This window comes from Diplotaxodon limnothrissa, linkage group LG4, assembly GCF_057381915.1.
Source record: "Diplotaxodon limnothrissa isolate DT_005_m linkage group LG4, D_limnothrissa_male_GT1.1, whole genome shotgun sequence".
Lineage (NCBI taxonomy): Eukaryota > Metazoa > Chordata > Actinopteri > Cichliformes > Cichlidae > Diplotaxodon > Diplotaxodon limnothrissa.
Genome location: NC_140599.1, coordinates 17,960,240 through 17,978,443, shown reverse-complemented (window position 1 = coordinate 17,978,443; position 18,204 = coordinate 17,960,240). Strand labels below are relative to the sequence as shown.

The following is an 18,204-nucleotide window of genomic DNA, read 5'->3' as shown; positions in this document are numbered from 1 at the left end:
CTGACTGAACTATGCTGCACCCATGCGAGGTCAGCAGGGCGATAAGGAGCATTTAATGAGATAACCGCTTTTCTAAACCTAAAAACAAAAGGGAAAACATCGCTGTGCGCGTGCACGTGCATCTGCCTGCCTCTTTAACGCGCATTGTGACTCTCCCGCCCTTGCCCAGACTGCGCTTTCAACCTCGTGACTACTCGCTGTCCACTCAACGCTCGTTGAGGTGGACGCGCACGGGCGCGTGGCCGCGCACGTTCAGTTGCAATAGACTAAACGGGCACGTGTACGTGCGCGTACTCGTGTTCTTTGTGTGGCAGTGTAGAGAAGCGCCAAAAGAGTGACCATGGCTGATGAAAAACCAAAGGTGAGTGTCTTCACAGTGGATTGAAATGCCAGTTTACTCCGCTTGATTTTTTTTGACACATGCGTGTGTAAAAATACGGTCATTTCCGCATGTTCCGCTGTGCCTTTTTGCAAAGTTACAAGCTGAAATTCAACTACTAGCTGTACCTACTTTGATAGACCGGAAGGTTTGTGAACGCGCATCCAATGGCGCGCGGACCTCTTTCTGCTTGATAACACACAGCCAACCAGCTGGTGTCATCCCCACTGCATGCCTCATTTCGCCAGTGTGTGTGTGTGTGTGTGTTTTTGCGTGCTTCCATGTGTGAATGGCTTGTGCCACTGTGGGAGAGTGTACCGGTGAAAATCTGTTGGTGCCACTGAAACTCTATGAATCATCACTGTGGTGATCTCGGTCTGCAGGCGAAGCGAAAAGGGGGGACTTAAGATTTAAATTTTGTTTAAATCTGAGAAATAGTTTGTATACAGTATTGTGCAAAAGTCTTGAGCCATCCCTCAGTACTCTCTGTTTTGCCTACTCAGTGGTTATAAGCAAGTTTTCCAGGTCTTTCGTGTTTTTGCCTATTTAGAAAACACATTTCTTTAACTGACTTTTTTATGCCACAAAAGGCTTAAATTGTATTTTTGCACCAACAAAGTGATTCCCAAAGAGAGACCTAGCATATCTCAGGACTGTGTGCAGTGTGTCCTTAAATTTTAGGAAATTGGACAAGTGGAGGACAAAAAAGATTATAGACTTTAAGATGAACAGATGATCAGCATCTGAAATTCATGCCCATAAGAAATGGGAAAAATTCGGCAAAGACCTGACACAGGACCTGAGGCATGCACCTGGACGTTCAGATGATCCATGTACTGTCCTCTGAAGCCTCATCAGAAATGGCTGTCAAGAAGCCATTTTCAAGGAAGAGGAACATGAGGAGAAAAAGCTGATGTATCAAAATTAGACAAGAACTGGAGTGATGAGTTGAGATTTATAATTTTTTGGGTTTAAATTATCTATATGTACAGAGGAAGTCAAGAGAGCGATACAGCAGTGAGTGTCTACATCCATCTGTCAAACACAGTGGAGGCTCTGTCATGGTTTCGGTCTGCATTTCAGCCAATGGTGTTGGGGATCTTGTCACAGCTGATGGAAACACAGAAAAGTACCGATTTTGATCCATCGTGTAATATCATCTGGCAAGCATCTGATTGGCAAAAGGCTCATTTTCGAGCACAGTAAGTGCTTTTACTACACTGCCAGTGCAGTAAAAAAAAACAAAAAAAAACAGTGGGACACAATGTCAGTGATGGATTGGTCTCCCCAGAACCTGGACCTCACCATTATTGAAATAGTGTTGCATCATGTTGAAGGAGATAAGACCAAAAAGCAGTCAACATCCAAAGACGAGCTTTGAATGTCCTTCAAGAACCTTGGAGAACTGCTCAGACTACTTAAAGAAATTACAAGAAGGCTCTCCTTGGAGAGTTCAGGCTGTGTTGGAACAATAAAGTCTGGTCATATCAAACATTAATTTTCAAGCTCATACTGTATTCTCAAGTATGTTTGCATGTTTCAATAAATTGCTGCAACTATTTGCCATTATCCTAACAAAATCTAAGAAATGAGTGGTGGTTCAACACTTTTGCACAGCACTGTATATCTAAACAATTTCAAAATATGCAAATTCGCAAAAGTCCTGGGGAATTTTACACCTTTGGGCTCATCAACCTTCCTTTTATGGATGCTGACATATCTTTCTGGCAGTTACACATTGCGAAAGTGAAGTCAAACTCATAGCAGTGCTGCTTTTGTGCTGCTCAGTCTTTTCCTACTCTGTTTTGGCGATAATGACACGGCTGGGTTGATACTGACATTTGCCTGCTTTTTTCCTCCCAAAGAAAATTGATCAAGAATCAATAAAGAATTAGCACAACTGATAATGTCATGGATATTAATAAGCTCTTGCCAATATCCTTCCCTAGCCACCTGGTGAGCTGTTTAAGTCTGAATTCATTATTTCATCACGCTACTGCAAAATTAAAAGGCCACCGGAGGCACTAAAGGGACTGAAATTACGCATGTAATAATAACAGAAAATACCGTGCAGAGCTTTCCCCCTGCAAACCTGTAACTACTGTGTTGTTCTGGTTAGTCAAAGTCATTTCTTTTGTTCCTTCACTGTGTTTCTATCTGTGCTTCTATCCCTCAGGAATCAGTGAAGACAGAAAACAATGAACACATAAACCTGAAGGTAGCGGGTCAGGATGGATCTGTAGTGCAGTTCAAGATCAAAAGACACACACCGCTCATCAAACTCATGAAGGCCTACTGCGAGAGACAGGTGATTATGGCCCTGAGGCATTACACTAACACTGATCATTTCCTGAGTGGGCATAGATCTTTATAAGCAGAGTGTAGCTACAGTTAAATAGACTTCTTGTTATTTTCTGTTCTCACCACATGAGGGGAACTCGACTTTAAGTATTATTTCCCCAGAAATATCTGTCGAGTGTTCCTCTGTACACCTCTGCTGCTAATCATATATACACTTGATGTAATTGATAGTTAGCTGTTGGATTGTATTCTAAATAACATGTTTAGATGTTATTAACAATAATCCTGCTTTCTTTTAATTGACCTTTTCCCTGCATCGCTGCACACCATTTACAAAAAGACACGGGTGTATAAAATTACATCTACTGGGAGAGTTGCCTACCCTCTGTGGAGCAAGGCTTGCAAGTGCTTACAGGTTATGCTGTTTTAACATCATAAGGAAATCATTACTGGAGTTACTTAATGTTTTAGAGGCCAGACTTTGAAGTTTGCACACAGTTAATCGTGTTTTACAACCGAATAGGATACAATTAAACCATTTACTTTCAATTCTTTGACACTTTTCACACATGCATGTAATGACTGCAGATTATATGTTTGTATTCTAGATGCCAAAACAAGCAGTTATGTCAGGGCATCTTAAAAATCCCATTTACCATAAAATATATGCAGGCATTTTAAAAAGGTTTTCATAGGACTCTGTGCGATCCTCTGGAAAACTAAGTACACCTTTACTACTTCAATAGGGATCAAGGGGACAAGTAGCAGCCAGGTGTTACTAATCAACTTGTATTTGATTAACTGATTATCAGCGCGTGTGAGCACCTCTATACAAGCAGAAATTTGTAGGTTGTAGATCTGGAGTATTCAGCTGTGTGGTAACACAATGCCACAATCCCAGAAGTGGATCTACAGGCAAGTTCAGGTCAAGGTCAAACCTTGTAGTCCTGAGAGAAATAGCAAAATGACCCAAGAGCCTCAGTTAGGATGTTAAATGTTAGAAAAAGACTGAACAAGTGTGACTTGTTTGGAAGGGTTACCAGGTTCTAAAAAGAACAACGCAGCACAGCTTCAATTTGCAAAGTTGCTTCTGCACAAACAACAACACATGTAGAACAATGTCCTTTGGACAGAGGAGAGCAAAGAAGAGGTTTTTGGCCGTAATGAACAGAGACGTTTGGTGAGAACCGAACACAGCATATCGGTACAAACACCTCATACCAACTATTAAGCACGGAGGTGGAGGGGTCATGATTTGGGTTTGTTTTTAAGCCACAGAGCCACAGGCCGTTTGTCTGACAGCTAAAGCTTGGCCAAAATTAAATCCCGCAACAGGACAGTGATCCCAAGCACGTCAGCAACTGTACAACAGAATGACTGAAAAAGAAAAGACTCAAGGTGTTGCAATGACCCACTCAAAGTCCAGACCTCAGCCTGGTTTAAATGCTGTGGCAGGATAAACAAATGCTTGCAAGCCTCAGTCACCTGGTAAATACTGATAAAAGTTATACAGAATATGATTTAGTTGGTTCTACAAGCTTGAATCATGGGGTGTTCTTATTAGTTAAATCGAATATTCCACTTGTTTGTAGAAATTTACTGTTAGGCCAAATGTATGTGTGTTGGACAGAGAACATACTTAGCTGTCCTCGAGTCTCAAATACTTTAATCACATTTAACAGACACATCACGTGCTAAACGATCCGTCCATCCATCCATCAGACAGTAACTCATCACGGCTGTTGTTTCACTTTTCCTTGAAAAAGTTTCCGTTGCAGTTCTTCTCTTCCTCCTCAAATGCAGTTAGGGTCTACAGCTTTAATGCAAATACCTACTTGATAGCATAGCTTTAACGTTTTACGTGGTTCTTGCATCCTTTAAATGAACCTCCCTTATCGTCATCTGTGATTTCACAGTAATCGCAGAAGACATCTAATCTTTTCCTCCTGCTGTTATGGATTAGCTCAGATTTTAAGCTGTTCTCTGCCAAGCTACTTGCTGTAATGGAATGCAGGAATTTTGACTTTTGTATGAATTAGCACTGCACTGAGCATCACTCTGGTTCTCTATTAATTGCAGCTGTGTTTGCATTGCTACAAAAGCAATTCCCAAGGTTTTCTAAAAGAGCTGTGCACAAAAGTAAAAGAAATATGTAATAGAACACGAGGTCTGAGATCCTTTTTATTTGAAAGTCAAATAAGGGTTCAACTCTGTGGAAGAATGGAAACCCAATCACGGTGTTATCTGTTCCTTGGACTCCCATCAGGGTAAAAGAGATGTTTGTCATACAGCTCTTTTTTTCTAAAGTACAGCCAGAACCAGATGGTTATCATTATTTCTTCATTTCTGCTTCACAGCAAGACATGTTTTTTTGCTATGTCTCTCAAACCTCAGCTGCCTTATCTTTAGCATGAGTATATTATTGTCTGCATTTTTATTTTGTACACGTTAGCCTATACAGAGCTTCACATGAGATTAACAACAAGATTTTACACGTTTCTCTTTTCAGGGACTGTCAATGAGGCAAATCAGGTTCAGATTTGACGGGCAGCCAATAAACGAGACAGACACACCAGCACAGGTGAGGCCGTGTCAATAAGTTAAACATACTTCATGCACTTCCCATGATGATATTGTGTGTGTGTGTATATATATTTATTTATTTATATTTCTTCATACATTCTTATATAGTTCTATACTGTGTATTGCGTATTTTGTTGTAGTTATTTTATTTTCAACTTTAATTTATATATTTTATCTTATTCTTTCCCAGTTAAATTTACCCTTCATTCTAATTTGTGTTGTACAGTTATTTCATTTTTTATATTTTATATTCTTATATTTTATTCCTTCCTAGTTAAATTTACACTTTTTAATTTTTCATATTTATTTCCTATCTTATTCATAGCCCTTTCCTTTTTTTTTTCTTTAGGTCACGAGCAGTTGTCTAAGCATTTCACTGCATATCGTACTGTGTATGACTGTGTACGTGACAAATAAAAATTTGAATTTGAAATTTGAATGATTAGTGCTTGTGATAACAGTATTTCTTAATAACTGGGCATTAAGGGGTTCTCCAGGCTGAAAGATGTTCGTTCAAAGTCACAGTGCTGCCATGAGGAGCCTCGGGTTGTCACAACAAGCTAATTTTAAGTTGTTTTTGAATATGTCGCTGTGCAGATGCCAGTTGTATTCACTGCAGTTTGTGGCTGGAGTAACCACAACTTGCATGTTATTGCAGTGCCATCCAACCTTGTCCACAGTGCAGCCTTCAAAGCCAAATACAGTGCGTCATTTTATTGTCACAGTGGTGCTATTTTGTGTATGCAAATGGGAAGTTTTTCATTTGTACAGGGCATACTGTCACCCTCTAGGTCAACAAATTAGCATCCTCCTTTTCCTCTTTGCAGTACAGATATTTTCCCTCATATCACTTTTTGCATAAATTACTCAAACGTTACGAAATTCATGGGCTTATATGTTTTTTTTTGTTTTTTTCCCCCTTAACAGTTGGAAATGGAAGATGAAGATACGATCGATGTGTTTCAACAACAGACGGGCGGACGGATTTAATCGGCCACGTGCATCACCACTTTCTTCCTGGACACCACCAACTTTCCTGGCCTCTGAGGCACACAGCGCCTGCTTCTTCGCAGCTCGTCTCAACAGAATTCCACGCAGAAGAAGTTTCCCGTTTCTCTGCTACACATAACTGCTGTATATTTTCATTCGCGCCCCTTTTACTTTTCTGTCTTTGTACATAAGCCACATCCACGTCACCCTGAGTTCAGATTTTGTTTTTCCATGCTGTATTGTGATAAGTGTTAAGGACTTCCCTTCCAGACTGTTAGGACTGGTGATAGAGTGAGCATTAAGTAAAACTGACTTTATTGATCAAAATCTGCTCAGCTGATCTTGGTCGGTGGCCAGCAAATCTGTTCTTAAAGTGTACAATTTTTGGAACTGGCTGTCACTTAGTGAACCATATGCCAAGTATGGGGATCACGGGATATGCTGACATTTGGGTTCTGTCATATTCACAAAACATATTTGATTTTTTACATTTTTTAAAAATAGTACTGGATGTGTAGAGGAATGTTCTGAGAAATCGTTTTTGCTAGGCCACTTCAAATTTTGGGAAGCCCTAAGAGATGTTCCAGCAAAATAAACATCTGTATTGTCTATTAAGATGCTTGTTGAAATAAAGCTATTGTCTTTTTCCAAACTTTCATCATATTTTTCTATTATTTAACAATATAATTGTGTGTGTGTGTGTTCTGCATGTTTGTTGCACTTAAATGTTTCAAATCATTCAGATTTTTTTAAAAATTATTTCTTTCATTATGAGAACAAAGTTATCCAAACCTTTACTGCCCTGTGTGAAGAAGTAATTGACCCCTACACCTAATAAACGGTTGAGCCACCAGTGACGACAAGAACTGCAATCAAATGTTTGCATAAAGTAGCGATCGACTTTGACTAGCCCACACCAAAACCTTCATTTTGTGTTTTTAAGCTATTCAGAGGAGGACTTGCTGGTGCGTTTACATTGTCCAAAACAAAACGAGTTTCATGGCACAAACTGATGGTTTTGCAGGATTTTCTGGTAGAGCAGATTTTTTTTCATAAGGATTTTTATTCATCTTTAGGCATGAAAAAAAAAGTTTTTTGAACTTCATTTTTTAAACATGTACTTTTCAAAGAGTTTGTTACACGTCCACTTAGGTGGACAACAGGTTTTGACTTATGAGTTTGGTATGGAGTGACACATCAGTGCGCAATGAGGTGGTTTATGTGCAAACATACCATCAACACTGACAAAAATACAAGAAAACAGCCTTTGAATACCTGTTCACTGTGGTGACCACTATGCGTGAAAGGGTTAAAGCAGCAAAGCAGCCACCATTGTTGGTAGATGTTATTTTAAAAAACAAAAAACAAAAACGTGTTAGTTTTATCTTCAAAAACCTCCATCAGTCCAGAGGATATGTTCTCAAATCTTGAGATGTTTTTGGCAAATGTGAGAGGAGCCTTTGTGGCTTGGAAGTTAAGAAAGAAGTTTTAAAGTATACCAATTTTCTAACTTTATTCTTTAAAATAATTTTGCAGATTGCCGCAATCAGCGCTATTAAATGAAAACGGGGGGGAAAGAGCCCTCGGGGTTGTGGTCTTTTCTGTCCGATCCCTCACAGGAACCCGAGACCTGCCACCAACAAGATATCCGACTGCTAAAGTTCTGTCCAATGAGAGGCGAGTTCTGTACCGTTCTGTCCAATCACAACGTGTCTAATACTGGTGGGTTGGGTCTGGTGGGCTGGCACCGCAGAACCAGCGGATCTGTTCTTCGTTATGTTTTTCAGTGTCGGGTGGAGTCTACATCCCGTCGCATCCCTGCGGGCAAGGAGGAGGATTTATCCCCCCCACCATTACTTTTTTAATTGACTGTTTCTTACTGCCAGACATCGAAATACTCCAAAAAAGATGACGACGACAACCACCTTTCAAGGAGTGGAGCCTGGTGCTAAAAGTAGTTCCAGGTAAAAAGGAGCCGAAAGCCTTTTCACGGAGGAACAAAAGAAGTAGGATGCGGGCAAAGCCTCTCAGCTAGCAAACGCCTCTTTTATTCGTTTTTGCTCAAAGACAGCTTGCTACAGAATATCACAGGCTGTGTTAGCCCGGTGGTGGTTGGCGAGGGATTTTTCTGGATTTAGCTAAACTGTCACATAATCTAGCTAATTAAGATAATCTTATTGGGTGTCTGATGCACCATACCCTTTAGCTACACGAAGTTAGTGAGGTTAGCATGCCTGGGTTTCGGAAACAAACTGCTCGACAGGATCTTTTCCACATTTCTGTTTAAGGAGAAGTGGACAAAGCTGCCTAAGCCTAACGTCAGCTCCCCGCTGGCTGCTCTAGACTGCGAAATAACTTTTTTTAATAGTTCAAGTCACCACTTTTTTTCTTTCCTTCCTACTATGGAAGGAAAGATCTGTGAGTGTGCTGCTCTTGGAGTTGTTAACGTCTTGTTAACTTGTTCTTTTTTTGTTGCATTTTATCTAACAAAACAAAAAGAAAGAAAGAAAAGAAACGATAGAGTCCATTTGATTGATTACAGGAAAGGTCCCAGACTAGACCGCGGTCTGCTTATGTCATCATCTCTTGAATTTTGGTTCAAGGAAGTTTTAGGGAAACTCATTAAGCGGGGTCGCGAGCCTGATGCCCGGTTTTACACTCAGTTTAAGAGTCATCCTCCAAGCATGCGCTGAGTCTTTTCCTGTAAGTGATGATATGTCGGCTTCGTGCATTCCTCCCTTTTTTCCTTTTTCTCTTTTTTCTTACAGGGAAGAGTGCAAACCTTAAAATTATGGCCGCCTTTATAACGAGGCATGATTTCAGGGCGTGCTAGAGATTTTTATACTGCCACTGTTAGCCCTTGCTGAGTCTGAGTGAGCATGTCAAATGTCGGTCAGTCCGCATGCTGCTTTCGGATGATGCAGGGGGCTTGGGTGGGGGCTCTGAGCTAGCTAAGCCTGTAAATCTTTCCTTAGCTCTTCTGCCTTTTCCCCCTTAAAGCCCCCTTTAGCGAGCTGCTGGTCATTTCTGCTTCTGGACGACCAAGTAGATCAGTAGAGCAGCAGCTTGAATTAGGCTAAAATCAAAGGCCTCCTATCCTGCCTTATCAGACATGCCATCTTTGGCTCTGGACCTTAGCAGTATCCTACCCAGCTTCACCTGCCTTAAAGTGGCCTAAGGCTTCCAAACATGACTGCCATTTCACTCATGTTATTTGCAGGTTCATTCTAGGGTGGGGTCTGCTGCCAGCCAGCTCAAAGCTTTCCCCCACCGTCGCAATCTGTGTGTGTATGTGGAAAGCATGAGCTCATCCTCTCTGGCCGGGAGGTGAAGTCTGGTTTAGGCATTATATGTTGTCACAGCCAAGAATTAAATGTGCAAATTCACGTTGTTGTATATTGGGCTGTGTGAGATGTTTGTTTTTTTTCCCCCCTCGTCTTGGTTGCTTTCTTTGTAGCTGTGCTTCAAGAGCAGAGTTGTTTTGTTTTTTTTACTCCCATCTGCCTGCCTGGCCCTCGGACAGCTGCTCGGTGTGTCAGCTGGTGACTTTAGGGGGCTCCAGGAGAGGAGAGTTTGATGGTGGAAAGAAAAGAAAAAAAAAAGAGGGAGGGGTCCAGCAGTGGCTCTGCAAGCACCTCGGTGTCTGTCGTCCACCCCAGCTGCCCTTGAGCACAGCGAGGAGAAAAAGGGTTTCCCTACTCGCTGTTGAATTCCTTTTGTTTGGTTCATGGTGGAAGAAAGTCTGTGGAAAGTAGGCTTTGTTTGTCATCTGTGTATCTGGATCCTGGCTTTCTGTGCTGTTCTAGAACAGTCCCAATATTACATGACCTATATTTAGCGTAAACCTCAGACCTTTCACTTCCATTGTGCGATTGTGACCAAAATAAACGTCAGATTTGATGAATAAATGCGATAATTGTGTAATTATTCCCCCTAGAAGCAGACACAAGCCCTCATATGTCACTGCAAAGGAATCTGCGCTGAAGAGAGGCAGCAGCTAGCCAGCTAACTCTGTGATTATATGCGACTGGAGTCAGCTGCAGGGCAGAGATTGGGACTGTCTGTCTGACAGGCTGACAGCCGGGGCTTAGAGAGTGGGGGGGACCTTGCTGGTATCTCTCATGTTTTTTTGTTTTTTTTTTCCTTTCTTTCTTGTGTGGTATGTTTATAAAAGATTTAGGGTGGAGTAGAGAGAAGGTTGCATGTAGCTTGGGGCTACCTCATGTTTTATTTCACTATTGATTTTATCTTCTTTTTTCTTTTTTTTCCTATTTTTGCGCTGTGCATCTGATCAGTGGTGTGTGACGTGAAGGCCTTGTGTTGCAGTTTGAAGCGAGAGGTTATGGAGCGGCGGGGGGGGGGAGGGAGATAGGAGCATGGTAGACGGGGTGTCATTCCAGCTGACGTCAAAATTGTCATTTTGTTGCTTCTAAGGGTACTACGACCGCCGGGTGGGGACTCCAGCTTCTCCTTTGGCACAGATGACAACACAACGCCCCAGCGCAAGAACAAGATGGCCTCCAGCATCTTTGCAGAACCTGATGACCCTCACGCTCATCGGAGGAACAATCCACCTAGTAATTCACTCTAACATTTATTTCTTGATTGATGGAATTTCCATGTGACTGTATCAGAGCTGAAATCAAGGTTTACAGGTTTGATTTACACGAAACTGTGGTTTTACATCAGGGAGCTTGTATAAACACACACGAAGAGCAAGTTCTATCTTGCAAAAGCAGACAGATCTACCAGAAGCCTTAAGTAAGCGCAAAAAACCAAAAAACCCCACACACCATGGAAGTAATTGTTCTAACTTAAGCTAGGAACAGATAGAGATCCCAAATTTTTCCGTTTGGGTTGTCAGAAAGAGCATCCCACAAGACTAATAGCACAGAAAAAGAGAAAAATCCCCAGAGTACTACGTAAGGGTAATTCAAAGTGAGGGTTTGTTAAATGGGGCTGAGGATCAGTCCTCTATGGAAAGAAATGCGTCAGTTAAAAATGTGTCAGTGGGTGAAATTAGCGGCCCTCTGCAGCCACAGAGGACATCTTATTTTGAGTGTGCAAGAAGACGCAGAAAAATGCAGCCGGGGCCACGAGACCTGTGAGTGGCACTGTGAGTTTTCAAGGTCACCGCAAACAGCCAGAGGAAGTAGGTGAAATATTAATGTGGCCTGACAGTGCCAGGCAAGGTTTGGATCTTTTATTATGCATTGGCTTCACTGATTGTAATTAAAGATGGTCCAGTTAGTCAGTGATTTAATACATTGCATAAAGGGGGAAAAAATTCGAGCTCTGTGGCATTTCTGCAGATTTGCTTTTTAGCTCAGGGCCTCACAAGCCTGAGATCACATGTTTTCACACTGGGCACTTTGTGGAAAACTGTTTACATGGCGTATCAGATTTTCTGGGTGAGTGTGGACGATGAAGAATTTGGCCTAAAATCGTTACATCAGCCTCTGACCTCTGCAGCCAGCAGCTGCTTACAGCAAAGCCTTTTCCTGCTTGCATTGTTTCACTCTGGGTCAAGTTGAGGAGAGCCTACCACAGCTGTCCCACTTTAACGGATGCAACTGGATGAGGAGGATATAAAGTTCTGCTTGAATGACCAAGGTTAATAACAATCTAAAGCCTTATAAGCATTGTGCGATCTATTATGTGGCCTGTGTTTGAACCCATGCTGCAGATGAACGGGTTTCATTGTTTGCTTTGGCGTGCAGCCCTGTGTACATTTTTTTTGTTTTTGTTTTTTTTGTTTTGTTAAGATCAAATACACCTTTTCATGTCTCAACCATCAAGAGCCACTTTGTAAAGTATTTTTTGCCTTTGGGCAATTTATAAGTTTAGCTATGATAGCACAGTCTCAAACGACCTTAGAAACATTTGACAAAATAAGAGCACAGAAAACAAGCATGGATTAGCTGCTATAAGCGTTACTTTAAACAAGAGATGGTGGCGCCACAGTTTTCAGAAAACAAAATAAATGGAGCGCTGTCCTCATGGCTAAAACTAGGAGGTGGGAGGGCGGTGGGGGTTTTCCCAAGGTAGTCCTTTAATGCCTGAATCTGATTCCTCACTTTCATGGTGTGTCTTTTTACTAAGTGGCAAATGTAAGAAAAAAAATTAAACTTGTTTTTTTTTTTAAAAATGTAACTTATTTTTGTTTTAACTATACTTTGATGGTTTTCTTTTAAAGATTTGTCTTGTATTCTGTTTTACTGACATAGAAGCAGGTTGTTGTTCAGCCAGGATGTTCCCTAGGATTTTAAAGGGGACCTATTTTTCTAACATTCAGCAATATTCATTATTCTAATTCTTATTATTATTGGGGTTATACAAGAGAAATGATCATTATTTAACTTGTATTGGGGTTCGTTGAAGCCTCTGGGGTCATCCACTGTCTGAAAGTTCTGTTAGTTCCTTCCTCGTTTCCTTTAAGCTGCCTTTGTTCTGATTGGTTGGAACTTACAAATGGCAGGTGAGGCTTCTTGGCCCACAGCCAGAGCCATGTGTCTGAGATGACCATATTAGGTATGTTGGCTTTCTTTGAAGTCATAAAGAGCCAAGAGTTGAAGAAAAAAAAAAAAAAAACTACTGACCTCATTATGGTCATGTTTATGTGAGAAAATAAGAAAATGTATGGCAAGTAAAATTTAATTTAAGGTTTAAAGATACCAAAGCTGTGGGTATGTGCAAGTAACCTCAGCTTCTGACCACATGAGTGCTTACATGAAATAAGAGGGGGAAAACGAAACTACCATCAGCCGCATGATTGCTGTTGCTGTCTCAAAGCTCAGTAGGCTCAGCGTTATAATATATTTATGCCATAGACCCAGGAGATCTATAAGGTTAAGTAGAAGCCTATAGCAATGACAACATAATGCATCTCTCTGGTCCATCAATCTACTTAAATCCTCTTCCGTTTCATATTTCTTGACTGTCCAGAGAATTTATCAGACTCCTTAATGTGGAGCCGGTAATGAAGACGCGCTTGTTGAGTGCTGAATCACTTCACTCTATTAACAACAATGGCCACTCCTCTTCTTCTTTGCTTTCCGTCGTTCTCCTCATGACAAAGACGGTCTGTCCCCTCCCTGGCCCGCGGGGTTTATAGCTGTTACCTTATGTGGCTTGAGCTAGCACAGCCTGCCTCCCCACAGTGGGCCAACACAGGATTTTTAAAGCTCTTTCTGCTAAAGGAGAGTGCAGGCGCTGCAGGGTTTTGTGAGTTTTGGCATTCAGGTTGTCTGCCTGGAAGCGTTCCACTTCGTTTCTGGGTCTGTTGCAGACGCTCAAACGGATTTAGTGATGTTTCCTGTTTAGTTCCCAATGATTTTTTTTTCTTGTCTTGTGTTATTTGAGCCTCTAATCAAGCTGATGTTTTATCAGTGAATCTGAGAAATCTGAGAAAATGAGTATTGTGATGAGCATGGTAGATTGGTGGGGCTAGAGAGATTTGGGTCTGGGGTGGCTTTGTCACTAATTGGATTAGTGTCCATATGGTATGACTGTGCTGCTCTGGAGCCTTACTCATGTTTTGCCATTTGGGTTTCCTGTTAAGCTTCAGTGTAATCTTCTGACCAAAAAAGAGGAGCGAAAAAAACCCAAACAATTAAAGGGCCATGAGTGTTAGAGTGTTAGCTTATTTTCTAAATAGTTTGAAAGCATATTTTTCTTGTCTGTCCCTTATCTGCCTAGGCGGGGCGCCTACAGGAACCCTGTGCGGCGAGCCGTCGGCCCCGCTGAGGCGAGTACAGCAGCCTCTCCTCTTCCCCAAGAACCCTGAGCCGGAGCTGACCACCATCCACAACTCTGGGGCCGCCTTGGTCTGGAATCAGAGACGAGAGGTACCAGCCGTTCACCCTTTCAAGACTTTGTTTCCAAAACAGAGCCGCAGCCAAGTACCAGGCTGAAAAAAACACTGTCATAGATTAACTTTAATTCTAAACAGTTCAGTGGAAAAAGTCATTGGGGGGAAAGATGAGTTCACAACTGCTGCCAAGAGAGTTTTGTTAAGTCTGTGACAGAGAACAACGAAGCACGGCATCCCAGAGAGCGAGAGATGAGAGCCGCGAATCATTCGCTTCACTTTATCTAAAAAGTCACAAGATCTGCTCTCATTCTTTATTCATTTTTGTAACTTTATTTCTTTCAAGCTGTTTTTATGTGTAATTAACAGAAATGGTAAGATTGCATTAACTCGATCAGTGTAACTTGGGTCCAAAAAACCAGTTTCCAGTGGTTAGGACTGGCATTGAGCCAGCTTGTCCCCAGCGCGCTGCCGAGCTGTTAATACATTGGTGGAAACCCTGGTGTTTATCGTCTGTTTGAAACAGACCCAGGATATGTTGTTGGGTAGATATCCTCCACTGACATTTGTAATCCCTTTTAATGTGTGAATGAGGCGGCCCTCGTTTTGTCGACATGGGTAGAATCCAAATAAAGACAGGCAGAGAAAACACAACGGCCGGCTCCACCTGCCAACCTAGAAACATATCACTAGGGTCAAAAATCACAGCAGTGCTGTCATTAATCATTCGCAATTACAAGTGCTTGCACAAAAGTTCCTGTATATGCAACTGCCTTGTGGATGTTCAGTATTATTTTCCTGGCAGCATTCCTTTTCTTTTTTGGGTTTGTGGTTGTATATAAAACGCTTCTTCTCAAACGAAGAAACGTTAGCAGAGGAGCCAGGTCGGGGAGAGATGTGACATTCCTGTCTTGTGTTTTCATTGCAGGTTGAGAACGGCCAAGAACAAGGAAATGATGGTAAGTGTCTTGAGCACTTGGGTGTTTTTATAAAAAGGCTTTCAGGTTTCTGTCACAGTCTGACTATGTCTAAACAGAACTGCATGACTTGGTCGTGAGAAGCTCCTCGGTATAGCTCTAGAACAGATCCGTTAATTTCACTCTCCCCTCTGCAAAGATCAGATTATGGCGACTGATCTGGTCTGGTATGCTGCTGCTGGCATACAGTTTTGTTTTTGTTTTTTTTAAGCATGGAGTACACATGTTCTCCCTTTCTGAGTCAACACAACGTGGGCTCTTTGATGTGGTTTTTCCTTGTCATGATGGTATGTCGGTGTGTAGTCGAGCAGCTGTTGTTTGATAGCAAGCTCCACTGAGTATGAAAAGCTTTTTATTAACCTCCAGGTGCATGTTTGCAGCAGAATTCCTGGCTCCACAGCTAATGGGAAGGTTCGACCGCATACCATAATGAAAATTAAATCAAAGCTCACTTTCTGCACGGCCTTTGAATGACTGGAATGCACGTGCGTTTGTGTGTGCGCACTTTGAAGTGTGTTGTGTATAAATATTCGCAATTACATGCCATCAAAAACTTTTCAAGCACTTAAGCCAGTTCATTACTGCCCTCTAAGTTAGTTTCTTCTCCCAGCAGACGAGCCAGTAGTGCACACTTTTGATAAGACAAGGGCGAACAGAGATTAAATATATCAGCTTCTGGATCGACATTCAGCACACCTAATGTCTTTGATGTTGTCCCGAGTTAACGCTACAGGCCCTCCACACTGAGGGTTCAAACAGAGCACATTCAGCAGTTGAGTGTGTATTATACCTCTAAAAAAAAAAAAAGATTTCAAAATGTTCCAAAAAGGAACATGTTGCCCTCATTTCTAAGATTTAAATGAAAGGTCTCCATGCAATGTGCTAATGTTTTTGCACCAATTCAGGCGGTAATGGATAAAAAGACGGCGATGCTTTAATGCTGTGATTTTACTCATTTAAAGAGGGCTGCCCTCAACTACTCCGCTGAGCCCACAGAGCTGAAGTGTGGAGACTGTTTTTAGCCAGAATTTGCATAAAACCAGCTTTAACCCTTTCCATCTCAGCAGTGTTCAGTGCTGATAGATCCAGCTAGCTGATAAGTTTGCTCTGGCTCCAACCAGGAGGATCATATTTATGTGTTTGCATAATTGCTTAAGTGCAATACTTAAAAGAAGCGACACAGTTTGAAATCTTAGCCAACATTAAAAGTAAAAGGACAGAAGAATTATGTTTCTGCAGTGAATCTAGTTCAAGCCATTGGCAGCAGTTATACCTGTGCCTGTGTCATCACCAGTGTGTAGTTATGTTTCTTTGCACATTTCATGTCTGCAGTGTAGATTTAACACAGATGTATGAATTCATTATTATCCTTATTATTTTTATTGTTACCATTTTGCCTGCTTTGTCAAATTTTGATAGATGTCGATTTCCTGTCATAGGGCCCAGTTTTTCCAGTGATAGAAGGATGGGTTTTGTTTGTTTGCTTTTGTTGGGTTTGTTTTTTTTTTGTTTGTTTGTTTGTTTGTTTGTTTTTCAGTCATCCAAAATAATCATTTACTACTGGAGAGTCCCCTCACTCGTATATTAGTGGGGTCACCTTGAGCCAGTTATTGCTCCATAGTCTGTCTAAGATTGCTGACAGTAGTCCATATTTTGCTCTGGAGAGCCGCTGTGAGCTTGAGGTCCACTCCAAACTGCAACATCTGGAAAAACTGCAGAACAAAATAAGAGCCACATCACCCATTGTTGTGGTCTGCACAATAACACATTATCCCCCCTCTTTTTTTTGCTGTAGAGTATCCTGAAGATGTGCAAGATCAGCAAGAGGAGCAAGATCAGCAGCAGAAGGAGGTGCCACAGCCCTCCGACCCGTCGGGAGGTGCCAGCGCTGCTTCAGGCGGCCGAAGAAACCCCCCTGGTGGCAAGTCCAGCCTCATCCTGGGTTGAGACCAGTCAGTTTGTTTTTCTTTGGGTTTTTTTGTTTTGGTTTTTTTGATGACAAATACCCCCAACCACCATTCTCTTCCTCCTCATCAACATCTCTGCTTCTCCCCCCCTCCTCCAACACCACCACCTTCTCCACCTCCTTCACATGCACTCATGCCGTCACGTCCATGGACCCCTGTGTCCTCTCCCTCCACCTGCAAACCTTTTGTTTTGATCCTTTTTTCTATTAAAAAAGAAAACTGTTGACAAAAGCACTTTATGTATCTCCCCTTTCCATTTCAGCCCATCCTGTAGCGCATTTCGCCTGCTGGGAAAGGCATGACGTTTAGCTTGTCCCTCATTCTCTCCCCTGGTGTAAATGGTAAAAAAAAGATTAAAAAAAAAAAGATTTGATGCGTGGATTTCTAAATACAATAAAGATTCATATTAATTTGCTGTGGCTTGTTTTGTTTTTTCTTTATTGTTATCTTGTAATAGTAGTCTAGGATAAGATATAGAAAATGTAGACATGAAAGGATCTGCTAAGTCTCCATTTCAGTGCATAGATGTCTGAAAGCAAGGCGCTGAGTATTATTTATACTCATTGTAATGGAGCCTGAAGGCAGCAGCCACAGAGAGCAAAGAAAGGCTCTGGGTCTGGAAATCTGCCCAGCCGAAAAAAGGGAAAAAAATGACTATGGCTGCTGCCAGTTATGTCAAAAGAGAAACTGCACTATCTCTTCATGACATCATACACTGGATATTTGGCTGTGGTTACAGTGTGCTTGATTTAGGAGAGGTGTTTTTGCTCTGACTCCGACTTTTTAAAGCAAAAGTCTTTTTTCCCAAAAGGTGAAAAGTGATTCATACAAGACGTAATGTTACTTTTAGAACCCGGCCATTACCAGCACTGCTCAGAGATGGCTTTATTTGGTCTTAACCTGAGCACTTTAACTTCTTAAGCATCATTAGTAATACACAAAGCACAGAAGTAATTCTCTTAAAAAGCACTTGGGGGTTTTGTTAAACACATCAGACTTGTAAAATATCAGCTCCGCTCTTTTACTCCTGAATTAAATACCTCGCCTATTGTGTTCTGGTGAATTGCACCCACAGGGATTTAGATTTGCTAGAATGCTTTTTTTGGAAAATAAAGTTGCCTTCAACTCAATTAGAGGTAGCTTTACGCATTAAGTGGTTTGAAATTTACAGTTCTGTTGTATTTGAGAAGATGTTTG

The 18,204-nt window shown here is 41.6% G+C and overlaps 2 protein-coding genes across 2 annotated transcripts; both read left to right on the top strand.

The window, feature by feature from the left end:
• The first annotated feature begins 304 nt into the window (after window positions 1–304).
• LOC146633591 (small ubiquitin-related modifier 2) lies at window positions 305–6,881 on the top strand. Its single transcript, XM_085352360.1, has 4 exons — window positions 305–361; window positions 2,556–2,687; window positions 5,190–5,261; window positions 6,191–6,881. The coding sequence occupies exons 1-4, from the start codon at window positions 341–343 to the stop codon at window positions 6,251–6,253; spliced, it is 288 nt and encodes a 95-aa protein (XP_085208486.1). The 5' UTR covers window positions 305–340; the 3' UTR covers window positions 6,254–6,881.
• A 1,174-nt stretch (window positions 6,882–8,055) lies between these two features.
• On the top strand, window positions 8,056–17,381 carry LOC146633590 (jupiter microtubule associated homolog 1-like). The gene is made up of 5 exons (XM_085352359.1): window positions 8,056–8,217; window positions 10,688–10,830; window positions 13,952–14,100; window positions 14,992–15,022; window positions 16,836–17,381. Exons 1-5 carry the CDS (start codon window positions 8,162–8,164, stop codon window positions 16,985–16,987), a joined length of 531 nt encoding a protein of 176 aa, XP_085208485.1. The 5' UTR covers window positions 8,056–8,161; the 3' UTR covers window positions 16,988–17,381.
• The last annotated feature ends 823 nt before the right edge of the window (window positions 17,382–18,204 follow it).

What these genes read in the sequence shown, in the direction of transcription:
- LOC146633591 (XM_085352360.1), top strand. Translation starts at nt 341, where the DNA reads ATGGCTGATGAAAAACCAAAG. An exon ending in TGGCTGATGAAAAACCAAAG is followed by an intron (nt 362 to 2,555) that starts GTGAGTGTCTTC and finishes TCTATCCCTCAG; the next exon opens with GAATCAGTGAAGACAGAAAA. An exon ending in AGGCCTACTGCGAGAGACAG is followed by an intron (nt 2,688 to 5,189) that starts GTGATTATGGCC and finishes TTCTCTTTTCAG; the next exon opens with GGACTGTCAATGAGGCAAAT.
- LOC146633590 (XM_085352359.1), top strand. Translation starts at nt 8,162, where the DNA reads ATGACGACGACAACCACCTTTCAAGGAGTGGAGCCTGGTGCTAAAAGT. An exon ending in TCGGAGGAACAATCCACCTA is followed by an intron (nt 10,831 to 13,951) that starts GTAATTCACTCT and finishes TTATCTGCCTAG; the next exon opens with GCGGGGCGCCTACAGGAACC. An exon ending in TCTGGAATCAGAGACGAGAG is followed by an intron (nt 14,101 to 14,991) that starts GTACCAGCCGTT and finishes TTTTCATTGCAG; the next exon opens with GTTGAGAACGGCCAAGAACA.